The 12,408-nt window shown below is 35.9% G+C and overlaps 1 protein-coding gene across 1 annotated transcript; it reads left to right on the top strand.

The window, feature by feature from the left end:
• The first annotated feature begins 6,271 nt into the window (after positions 1-6,271).
• On the top strand, positions 6,272-10,849 carry LOC137949863 (ACT domain-containing protein ACR3-like). Its single transcript, XM_068796077.1, has 9 exons — positions 6,272-6,415; positions 7,251-7,303; positions 8,469-8,579; positions 8,738-8,783; positions 8,889-9,003; positions 9,085-9,152; positions 9,237-9,848; positions 10,188-10,292; positions 10,369-10,849. The coding sequence occupies exons 3-9, from the start codon at positions 8,506-8,508 to the stop codon at positions 10,693-10,695; spliced, it is 1,347 nt and encodes a 448-aa protein (XP_068652178.1). The 5' UTR covers positions 6,272-6,415; positions 7,251-7,303; positions 8,469-8,505; the 3' UTR covers positions 10,696-10,849.
• Positions 10,850-12,408: the final 1,559 nt, after the last annotated feature.

The raw sequence follows: 12,408 nt of genomic DNA, 5'->3' as shown, positions 1-12,408 counted from the left end.
TTATAGTTATGGGAAGGTGTTTACAGTGACTAAAATGACCTTAGGGCAACATACGTCAAAAGAAAAAAAGACATAAGAGGATATATGATGGCTTTCATATATACAATTCTATGCCATCTCTATGAAATATCTCCTTATTTACTAATCATGCCACCCCTACACATGTGGGTGTTTTTTAACACTTTCCCTTAAGCTGGTGTTTGTGACTTCACTTTGTAAATAATCTTGGTCAAGAAACATGTGTGTTTGAAAAAAAAATTGATTGCCTTGCTTTGATTCACCTTGTTCTTGTTCATATCTTGCTGGTACTCTTCATCTTGTTCTCATCTTGTTCCCCCCGTATTCTAGTCATATAAAATTTGATTACTACAATACATGAAATTCTTCATTGTAGATTATACTTCTTCTTCTCAAACATAGAATCCGGAAAGAGGTGCAACCACTACAACACTCAACTTTCAAGAAGTATCCAAGAGGGGGATAAAAATAGTTTCTCTATGAACATGATGATTGAGGAAAATTAAAAAAAGTTCTCCAATAGGAAAATTTTGAAATAAAACATCATAATGGAAATTTTCTAAACATAGACTTCTCATACAAAATAGTTACTTTTTAACACAACTTGGCCAATTTGGAAAGAAAGTATTCATGAAATAAATTCTAGAATAAGGGAGATTTAGGTCACTAATATTTGAAATTTAGAATAAGGAAAAAAACTTTCTAATTAATTTTTTTTGACATTTTCAAAAAAGAAACTAAACTCATATAGGGAAATACTTCTTTTAAGGAAATTAATGTAATATGAGATCAAAGAAAATAAAATTTTAAGTAAGAAAAGATACTCAAATTGGTAAAATCTTGAGTAGAGATTGAAAATAAATAGGAAACTTAACCAACATTAGCAACTCAAAAAAGTGAGACAAAATAATTGGCTTTACTTTTTAACACAACTTGGCCTATTCAGAAAGAAAATATTCAAGAAATAAATTCTAGAATAGGGGAGATTTAGTTCAATAATATTTGGAATTTAGAATAAGGAAAAAAAACTTTGTAATTCAAATTTTTTTTATTTTGTCAACAAGGAAACTAAACTCATATAGGGAAAGACTTCTCTTAAGGAAATTAATATAATGTGAGATCAAAGAAAATAAAAATTTAAGTAAGAAATGATACTCAAATTGGTAAAATCTTGAGTAGATATTGAAAATAAATAGGAAACTTAACCAACATTAGCAACTAAAAAAAGTAAAGCAAAAGAATTGGCTTAAATTAGGATTTTCGCCTGCAACAATCTTCATGACCTTTGATTCTTCTAATATAGATATCTCTCTCCAAAAAGATTAGATTGTGAAATTGTGAACGATTTATTGGGATAGAAAGTATACTCACATATCTTTCTGTTATGGGCATCTTGTGCCATTGAGGAATTATGGGATCCTGGGTTATGTACCTATGTCTTCCACTCCTGACAGGCCGGTCTTTTGGGTAGTATTGGCTAGGTGCATAACATTTGGCATCAGAGCTTTGTCCCTCCGTCGCGCGTTTAAATCATCCCAGTGGCAGCGAGCCAATGCACAGAGGCTGGATTTAAATACAGGTAGGGTCGGGGGAAACACCAGGTAACGGAACCCGGGTCGAGCCTGTGTCGCTATGACGACGAGTGAGCCGTCACGGCCGTCGGCTCGCAAAGGGGGGTGTGATGTTATGGGCATCCTGTGCCACTAAGGGATTATGGGATCCTGGGTTATGTACCTATGTCTTCCGCTCCTGACAGGCTGATCTTTTGGGTAGACCGTCCTGTCAGGAGCAGAAGACATAGGTACATAAACAAAGATCCCATAATCCCTCAATGGCACAGGATGCCCATAACACTTTCTTTTGTGATGTAATTCTCAATATAAATTCTCAGTCATATAGGTACAAACCATTTAGAAAGTTGAAGTTTTTTACTACCACGTGAAACTTTTTTGCTGCTTGACCTTTTCTACTTCATATGCCGATTTTTCTTTCTATTAAAATCTGAATGCAACAATTCTTTATTTGGAAACTTGACCCAAAGATATTTCCAACGATATATAATTTTCTATATGAAAATCACGATAAGAGAGTGACAAATCAAATAAAAAATATGAATTGGGAAAAAAGACTAAAGGAAAAAATGAGAAACTCCTCTTTTTTCTTCCTCCCTTTCTTCTCCATCCTCTTCTCTTTTTTCATGTCAAATCTTTGTCTGCTCGGATACCATATTGATTTCTAGGGCCAACACATAAACACAAAAGATCTCAAGGGAAGGAGAGAAGAGAGGAAATCTAGCTCTTGGGAGAGAGGAGAGAACAAACCAAGAGAGAGAAAGAAGAGGAAGAGAGAGAGGTGTAAAGAAAAGACAAATTTTAGCCAAGAAGAAGAGGCTTGAATGCTTTACCCCATGCCTTGAGGCTGTATTTATAGTTGTGGGAAGGTGTTTACAATGTGTTGGAAGATGGACTCAAGCCCACACGACCAAGGAAGGCACACATATCCAAGTATGTTGGAAGACGGGCCCAAGCCCATAAGATCAAGGAAGGCCCACATATCCAAGAGTGTTGGAAGATGACCCCAAGCCCATAAGATATAGAGCCACCATGATCACACGAACTGGTGGGACCCACCATGATCACGTGAGGTGGCATTATGAGTCTTTGCACAATAAGAAGTCTTATAGAGCCACAATTATTATGGAAGGAGGTTTCACAGAAGAGTTTCAATTTAAAGGTTTTAGTTATATTAGTTTTCTATTTATATTAAGTTATTTAATTATGCTAGGACTTATCTTTAAGTATTAGAGTTTGGGTGTAATTGGGAAAAAAATAGTTTAATTGTAGTTGGACTCTACTACTTTCCTCTATTATAAATAGAGGTTCCTGTACTCTGATTAGAATAAGTCAATGAAGTATTTTTATTTTTCATAAATTCAAGATATTATTAGAGCAGGTTCTGTGAGTTGACTCGATCAACCTACAAAGGTAAAGTGATCTTTTCTGATTTATTATCTCTAGCAGTTTGGGTTCGTATTTCTCTTTTTTCAGTCCCTATACCTGTTATTTGATTTATATTTTAACCCCTATACTGAGCTTTTCATATTGTATATTATATAATGACGAAAATATATTCAAGTCTAATTTCCAAGGAAAATGATTTTTTGCAATCAGAGTTATTTACAAAGAGAAATTGATATTTGAAGTAGCAAAGGTCAGAGTGCAAAAGAGGTTAGTGCAGTAGCAGAAAGCTTAAACTTTCAACCTATTTTATGCTATCAAGAACGAAACTTTATATGGAGAATTATATATCAAAAGAAAGATATTTAAGTCTGTTTTCTTACCTATTCAACCAATTGGATATATTGATCTTGGAAAAATTAATGGTCAAGCTGGAAAAAGGGGAAAGAGTACTTAAGTTTGGCAGACACTGAAATCTCTAAGATTATATATCTCAATAGAAGTATATGTTATGAAGTGAATTTATACTTGGATAAAAGTTATTTAAGTCCAGTTTCATAAAGAGAAAGTTTCATGTCAATCTGATCTATATTTAAGGATATATTCGCATTGGAAAAATCAAAGGTCATAATGGTATCCTGTTGCATTGAAAAATTTGAATTTAAGCCAATTATTTTGCGACACTTTTTGAGTTGTTGTTGTTGATCAACTATATCAGGAAAATATCTCACTTACCCCTTTTTCGATTACTACATCTATGTTATTTGGTTCAAGCTAGGAACATTGCCATCACCTCCCAGCTTGAGGGGGAGAAGTAGAAGAAGTACAAGAAAGAGGTATTTCATTCCATATGTTGCGGTAAGTTTTATGTGACCAAAATATTCAAGAAAGGGGAAGCACAAAAGATGAAGCTTTTGCATCTAAGAAGATTTTTTTTTGCAGCAAAGAAAATTGAAGACCAAGAATCCTAACTCGTAGTAATAATTGTGGTTATTATTGGTAACACTTGACTCGGCTCGACTCGATTCTATTTCTCCGACTGGATTATTATTTTGAGGTATTCACACCATATTCCTTAGTCAACATATTATTTAGTGAAAATACTCGCAAAGGATTATTTCATGGGTTCTTTATAAAGATTTTTATTATTTTGGTTCGTGTTATATGGGCCTAGGCCCATTTTAGTTGCGGCTATTGTGTCTCTTTGGATGAGACATTATTATTGAAGAAGTGGTGGCCTCAATATCCTATCTTCCTGGTTATTTGACAAACTTACTCCTACTACCCTTTATTTGCTTCAGTTGGGAGTTTAAGTCGATCATGTGAGAATGAAAATGAGATATTGTAAATTGGTTGCTCTAGTCAATTGAGTGGCATAAGTCCTTGAGAGGGAGACACGGTAATTAGCCTAAGACACAATTTATTGCAAATGTCATTTGACAACTTGAACATAGAGAATTTACTTTAAAGTACAAAAAACCTTGAGAGTGAAGTAACAATCTATTGAGAGGATTGTGAATCAATATAAATCCTATGTATTGTATGTTTGGCTATTTCCACCTTTACTTTGACTAGTTGTGCATGAACTTCGATTTAACATTTACATAACGCATTGAATTATTTGAGTTAGTGAACACACTCAAGGAATAAATAAAGAAATTAAAAGGATAAAAATTAAAATACAATTTTCTAGCTATTTAAATCATAAAATAAAATCACTAAACTACTCTTATCTTTAATTTGGTAGTCAGGTTTGGAATAACCCATACTTGTTTCCATTTCACTTAATAGATGATAAACGGATATCGGAAAAGAATTACCCGATTACTTAATTATTATATTTAATAAACGATAAACAAAATATCATATACACATTTATACCAAAGTTTTGGGTATTTTGATATGCATCTACCATGGTGAGACCTATGGCTATGCTATATAGGGTTGTTTTTTTTTATTATTAGAAGAACAACCACCTTTATACCATGTATCTAATTCTTCTTGAATAATAACTAATTTGTGCATTTATAAAACAAAGTTTCATTTGCTATTAATAACTCTAAATGATGATTATGTGGGGGAAGAGATGCACTTTGTAAAGGGGCGCATTAACAAACACTGGGTTTTCAATGGTGGAGAGACCATTTGGGTCCACGGGGGAATATGCCCAACTTGTCACATTAGCACTTATCCTTTGTTATATATACAAAAAGTTCACATTTTTAATGCATTGAAGAAGCCCAAAGTGCGATGGATACGAGGTTCAGAACTTAACAGAATAAAAAATAAAAATAAAATGAGTGGGAATAGTGACTCAGTGACGCAAGTTCATGTGTCACTATGCTTATCTCAATGTAAACAGTTTTAACTCATGTAAAATGACCAAAAATATTTTATAAATTAATTAATATTAATATTTTTTTGTGCATGGGTCGGTTTTTATGAGGATTCTGATCTAGGAAAAAAATGGTCGGATTTTGGGTGAGGGACAAGTTTTTTCAAATCCAACTTAAGCCTGATCTATATATGAAACAAAGATATAAAACAAGGTTGAGACGGGTCAAATTTTACTGGGATGAGGGAGAGACAGGTCAAAATTAAGTCGAGTTTACGGAGATGGGGCGGGGACAGGGTTACGAGGCTAGTGATTGGGGTGGGTTTGGGTTTGATGATTCCAGTTTTTATAATATTTTTGTAAACAGTTAATTCATGTAAAATGATGAAAAAATATTTTATAATATTTTTATTATAAATTAATTAGTATTAATATTTTTCACCTTGCAGGTCAAGGACATGGTGAAGAAAAAAAAACCCGCCAGATTTCGGGTCGAAGACAAGTTTTTCTAAATCCGATCCAAACCCGACCCAAATACGAAATAATGATATAAAACATGGTTGACACAGGTTGGGTTTCGAAGGTGGATATCGGATTTTGGTAAACCCGACCCCAATCAGACTAGTACCCAGACCAAATCTCCAATACTCGAAGCAAAGGGAGACTTGAATTGAAGACCTCCATCTAAAATTATCTGAGACCAAATCTCCAATACTCGAAGCAAAGGGAGACTTGAATTCAAGACCTCCATCTAAAATTATCTGAGATCAATCAAAGTGGTTGATTGACATTGGATGGAAGTGCTTTGATTGTGGTCTCGAAGGTTCAAGAATAGGCTTTTGAGAAGTCAGAGACACAGCATGAGGGTAGTTTGGTCAATATTTAATGAGCGTGACAGTTTTGGTGCTTATTTGCTGCAACCGGTGCTTTCCTTTTATTTCTTTACAAATAGTAACTTCTCCACTTCCTCTAAAAAACACTAAAAAGCTGTTCACTGCTCGGGTATCTTACGAAAATAAAAGCCTACTCCAATTCAAGCCTCCTCTCCCCTCTCCCTGCCTCCGCCTCCACCACCAGCCACTCAAATCTTTGCGCCTCTTCTACGGTGAGTCAAATCTTCTCTTCATCCTGCGGTTCACTTCTTCAATTTCTTTTCCCTCCGTAGTTTAATCTTTCTCAGCATCCATGCCGTTTCATAACTGGAGAAAAAGTAAAAATTCTTCAGGTTTCTGTTTTCCTTTTACAGAGATTTCCGCGATATGAGCTCAATGTCATCTTTAACATGTTAGTTCTATTGCTTGAATTCTTACTCTTATTCTCTTCGTTCCGGAAACAAGAGATGAGAGTTATTTTATCTGTTCTTTATGATTATTATCTAAGGAAGAAGCGAAATTTCCCAAATTATCTGTTAGTAGCTGCTTGATACTCAGATTCAGGAAGCATTTCTGTTTTCAGCTCTCTCCTGATTTCAGTGAGGAGAGGGGGAATGAAAGAGAGAACGATAACAGTTTCAAGTTCAGACTTAGCGTAAACGAAGCTCATACAAGTGGAAAAAGAGAATCTTTTCAGAATCTCAACTTGTTGTAGTGGGCCACACCAATTTGTGGTGCTTGACTGCGTGGGTCCTACTTATAGTAGTTCCCTTTCTTTTACGGTACAAAGCCCAGAGTAGACATAAGAAAAAGCCATTGATGGGCTGGCTACCTTAGTGGGCCCCCACAAATTTGGTATTACTAGTACAATACAATACCTTCCGATTATACATGAAAAGAATAAGTCTTATCTATCATTATACATTTTCATACACTAAAACTCCTCCTTAACACTTGTAACTATCTTTTTTTTTTTTTTGGCCATTTCCTTCCCTTCTCTTTATGTACTTTTGTTAAGATATTGTCGATTATGATATTTATAACGATAAGATTAACTTGAAAATGCAGGAGTAGATAAATAGATGTGAACCGGGGGACTCCGCCTGCCAACAATTCATACGGTATGTTGTATAGCTTTTTGTTTTCGTTATCGAATTTAAATTGAAGTATTTAAAGGTTGATTTCTTCTTAATTCGACATTTATTTCTTATCTCATGCATTCATTAGTGATTTAATTTGAGATATTTTTTATTTTTACGATAAAAAAATCAGACAATAATATTATTATAAATATAATGAGGTAAATAATATTCATAAAATAGTATGATTTTTCTATTAAAAAAAGTTGAATATAGTCAATATTGGCTAGACTTGAGTCTGACCTCCTTTTCCTCGTTATAATATTATTAGATATTACCTACAATTTTATTGCAGATGGGTGAAATGGGGGCACAACCCTCACCACCGATATGATGGCCACTACGTTGCTTGGTGGTGAGGAAGAAAATATTTGCGATAAATTATGCGTATAAATGAGCAATTTTCTTCCCGAAAATTAATTTTTTTCAATTTTTATTGCTTTGCTTGTATTTTTAAGGAAAACATTCTATTGGTGGGTCTTCCTTCCTCTTTTTTTTCGTGATAAATGGAAAGACAATGGATCTTCTTTTAATTTTAAATTTTAAAATAATGTTCTACTAAAACTTTCACTATGTGACACCGATAAAGGTGTCGATTTTATTGGTTTCCTCAAGTTTTTGTTTATTTTTTATTAAATGGAATGAAAATGGAACAAATTTTCTTTCCATTTTATTAAATGAAATGGAAATTGGTAACGATTATACCTTAAAAAAACCCAAACAGGGTTTGTAAAGAGCATCGATCCGGATCGGGTTCAAGGAAACTTGACCCAGCCCTAAAACTCAACAAAGTTTTTTTTTCTACCCCATCTCCGATCCACGAGGTGAAATGTAAAATCCATCCCCAATTTTCTAGATTGTGTAAGGTCAGGTTCCATACAAAAACCGACCCGGTGCCCGCCTCTAGGTCCATCGAGAATTCGATAAAACCAAATCCACCCATTGAAGAACGGGAATAACTCTGTTGAGTCAACTTTCATGCTTGGATTCTCTATATTTATTAGTCAACTTTAATGGAATGTTAAGAGTAGACACAAATTTCCCTCTAATTATGATTAATTTTGTGTTATTATCGTTGTCTTTGACGTCAATCAAGTTTCTAGTTTTATGTATATTTGCCTGTTGATCCATGTTCAGTTGTTTTCAGGTCATCGCTCTTAAGTTGAAGTCTGTCACGTACATGCATGGAGAGCGTTCATAGTTGGCCTTACTTTGATCCAGAGTACGAGAACTTGAGCCAAAGAATTAACCCTCCAAGGCAAGCCTTTTCTTCTCTTTCTTTTATATTTTTTCTTTATCTTAATTTCATATCGAATTGCATCTCAATGCCCAACTGGTTCAAGACAATCTAATGGTAGGACTTTACATGTCTTTTTTCTTTGTTCTGATTAGCCACACTTATATGCCAAAATGCAGGGTATCTGTAGATAATACTACTTGCAGTGATTGTACAGTAGTAAAGGTAAAACTAACCGGTCTCCATGTTTTGTTTCAAGATAAATTTCTGTTATCTTCTCCTCCATTTTCTCTAATTCCATGAAGCTTGCTCGACTGAACCTTGGTTTAGGTTGACAGCGTGAACAAACCAGGAACCCTGCTGGAGGTGGTGCAAGTCCTCATTGATCTCGATTTTGCAATCTCCAAAGCTTACATTTCTTCCGATGGAGGATGGTTCATGGACGGTACTATCTATCTGCAGGCTTTCTTTCACTTCTGTCTGTATTTCCCTGATGTTTGTTTTCTTCTCCTTCGAGGGCTTGCAGTGTTCCATGTAACTGATCAGAAGGGTAACAAAATCACAGACAGAAACACGATTGAGTTTATCGAAAAGGTTGGTAGAAACATTCTGGAGCTCAACCTTAAAACCATTAAACGTAACGATAGGGAAAAAGACTGATATGCTTTCAATTTACAGGCGCTGGGGCCGGAAGGGAACGTATTCAAAGGAAAGAAAAAGCCATGGCCGGGAAAGAGAGTGGGTGTACACTCCGTCGGTGATTACACGGCGATTGAGCTCATCGGAACTGACAGGCCCGGCCTCCTCTCAGAAATCTCTGCCGTTCTTGCCAACCTCCACTGTAATGTCGTAGGTGCAGAAGTCTGGACACACAACATGCGAGTCGCCTGCGTCCTCTACGTCAACGATGATATCACATGTCGAGCCGTCGATGATCCCATAAGATTGCTGGCCATGGAGGAGCAGCTCAAGAACGTCCTCCGTGGTCGTGGTGACGACATCAAGGGGGCTCGGACCAGTTTTTCCATGGGATCCACCCACACAGACCGTCGTCTCCACCAAATGATGTTCGATGACAGGGACTATGAGGGAAGTGGAGGAGGGTTGGATGGAGATGATTTTAAGCCTATCATCACCATAGAGCGGTGGGCTGAGAAGGGTTACTCGGTGGTGAACGTTAAATGCAAAGACCGTTCCAAATTGTTGTTTGACATCGTTTGCACCCTCACAGACATGCAATATGTTGTGTTTCATGCTTCCATTGGGGTTGAAGGACCCTACGCAATACAGGTATGCACTAGAAAGACTCACTCACCTAACCCTAACCTGGTTGCAGTTGTTAAGGAATAGTCTCACATGGATTAGTGACTACAAAGATTTGAGTTTATTAATTAGGAAAAAAAGCTTCCTAAGTTGGCTAGTCATTTTGGGATTGGTCTTGGACCTAACTTCACAAGGTAAAGAGGGAGTGTTAAGGAATAGTTCTAAATGGATTAGTGAGTACAAAGATCGTAAGTTTATTAGTTGGGACAAAAAACTTCTTAAATTGGCTAGTCATTTTGGGATAGGTCTTGGATCCAACTTTACAACAGTATCGTGTATTGGGTGCTCTCTGTTAATGCCATGCAGGAGTATTACATACGTCACATGGACGGCTGCACGCTTGACACTCAAGGTGAGAAGGAGAGGGTCATCAAGTGCATTGAAGCTGCAATTCTAAGACGAGTTTCTGAGGTAAGTAATTTGATTAACTTTGACTTCTCCATATAGTTGATGTATAGGCTTGGATTAACTTGGAGATTGATGACAGGGAGTGAGTTTGGAGGTGTGCGCAAGGGATAGAGTTGGCCTCCTATCGGATTTGACTAGGGTACTTCGTGAGAACGGACTGTCTGTCACAAGGGCAGGGGTGACCACAATCGGGGATCAAGGAATGAGTGTGTTCTATGTCAGAGATGCATCTGGAATTCCGGTGGATTCCAAGATCATTGAAACTCTTCGACGGGAGATTGGGCAAACCGTGATGCTTAATGTGAAAAAGGTGCCTTCCAGTGAGAGCACTACAGAATCTAGCCGGTGGAATAAGAACAGCTTCTCCTTCTCCTTTGGAAGTTTGTTTGATCGGTTCTTGGCTTGACCTAACGAGTTTTGATGTGTTGTACATGAAAGTACTTACCCACAAGGTGGCATCATTTATCTATGTTTTATACACAAACCTGAGCTGAAACACCTTTCTATCGATTTGCCTGTGTTTTTCTAGGTTTCTTTTGCTTCTTTCTAATATCACTGAATTCCATCTAAAACGACTATATTTGCCATCTTATATATGATTCCTACAACCAAGTTTTGCTATCTCAAATATAGTAAAACTGCTTACACACTCTTTTAGTTCTTAAATAATGTCTATATATCTAAATGTTAAAAATAATTAATTATAAAATTTTCACCTTGCTAACACTGTTATGGTGCTTTTACACCAAGTTCATCTTTATCCATTAGTAACACCAAATCTCATCCCAACCAAATGCACACAACACATTCATTTTATTTATGAATATTTCTCCTTCAATTTATCAATTTATATGAGGGATGAGATTTATAACAAACGCCAGTGTTGATGTGAGTTATTGTAATTAGGGAGTAGGGTATTCATATACCAATATAAGCATAATAAAGAGCAATGGGGGTTCTCTAAAAAATCACAAGATTGATTAGCCCAGCATAATTAAATATATAAAGAGTTGTTTGGCAATATCACAAGAAGAGATTAATTTCGTGTAATTGGTCATTACACATGACTTAAAAGAGAGCCAACATCTATCGTGTAAAATTCAGCTAATAAAGCTTATTATTGAAATTTTCTTGTACAAGGGTTCTTGGTCAGTGATTACCAATAGGGAAATAACGAGAACAAAAATTATTTTTGTCTTCTATTGTGGTGTATGATGTTATAATCATTTTACTTTTATTGGAAGATAGGCCCAAGTTCACACGAAAGGAAGACCCATACGTGCATAGTGCAATTTATTTATCTATACATTGAGCTTCAGGAGGAGGGTGAGGACACAAGTCCATAACTTTTTTTTTCCTCTTGTTTTCTCCCCCAATGTCTTTTTTTTTTCCATGAACTAATCCATTGTCCTGAAAATCAACATACTTATGTGTTCCTATATGACCATCTATTTCTCATCCTATATCCAATTTCCTATCTACCCATTGTTTGTCTCCAAGTTGTCGATCATTCCTTGCAGCCTTTTCTTCCATCACTCTTCCTAAGTATTTTCAAAAGGCCCTCAACATTCAAGATGGAAAACACCCATGGAAGAAGAAATGACAACTATATATTCCAATCACACTTGGGATCTCATAACATTACCATCGGGGAAAAAAACATGTTGGATGGAAGTGCGTCTTTACTGTGAAACATAATGTAGATGGCAGTTTTACTCGTCTTAAAATTCGACTAGTTGCCAGGGGTATATACATTTTTCAAAATCATGTTTAAACAATCATATAACTGTTTTTAAACTTGTTAAACCCTTAGTCTTGTTTTCATCATGCTTAAAACTCAAAATTACACTGGCATAAGGCATGATCAGTTATACCTTGTGGCATGATCGACCATACAGAATGTAGATTGACAGAGTATAAAACATGACCAACCATCTAGTATGAAATGATCGATCATACAGAATGCTACAAGTTGAGCCTATAACGCATGATCGATCAATCGAATTGGGTTGATCAATCAATGAGTTTTTTGAAACATTGAAAACTCGTTGGTTGATGCCCTGATCGATCAACAAGTTTGGGGAATCTAAAAAATATATCCGTTACATATGGTTGATCG

The sequence above is a fragment of the Aristolochia californica genome, unplaced genomic scaffold (assembly GCF_029961685.1).
Source record: "Aristolochia californica isolate CCGP_79_NKW_82.1479 unplaced genomic scaffold, dmAriCali1.0.hap1 SCAF_14, whole genome shotgun sequence".
Taxonomy (NCBI): domain Eukaryota; kingdom Viridiplantae; phylum Streptophyta; class Magnoliopsida; order Piperales; family Aristolochiaceae; genus Aristolochia; species Aristolochia californica.
This window is presented reverse-complemented; position numbering and strand designations above follow the sequence as displayed.

Bases quoted from the DNA above. Each gene is read 5' to 3' on its own strand.
- LOC137949863 (XM_068796077.1), top strand. From the start codon at position 8,506: ATGGAGAGCGTTCATAGTTGGCCTTACTTTGATCCAGAGTACGAGAAC. The intron at 8,580-8,737 runs GCAAGCCTTTTC...GCCAAAATGCAG, and splicing joins CAAAGAATTAACCCTCCAAG to GGTATCTGTAGATAATACTA. The intron at 8,784-8,888 runs GTAAAACTAACC...ACCTTGGTTTAG, and splicing joins GTGATTGTACAGTAGTAAAG to GTTGACAGCGTGAACAAACC.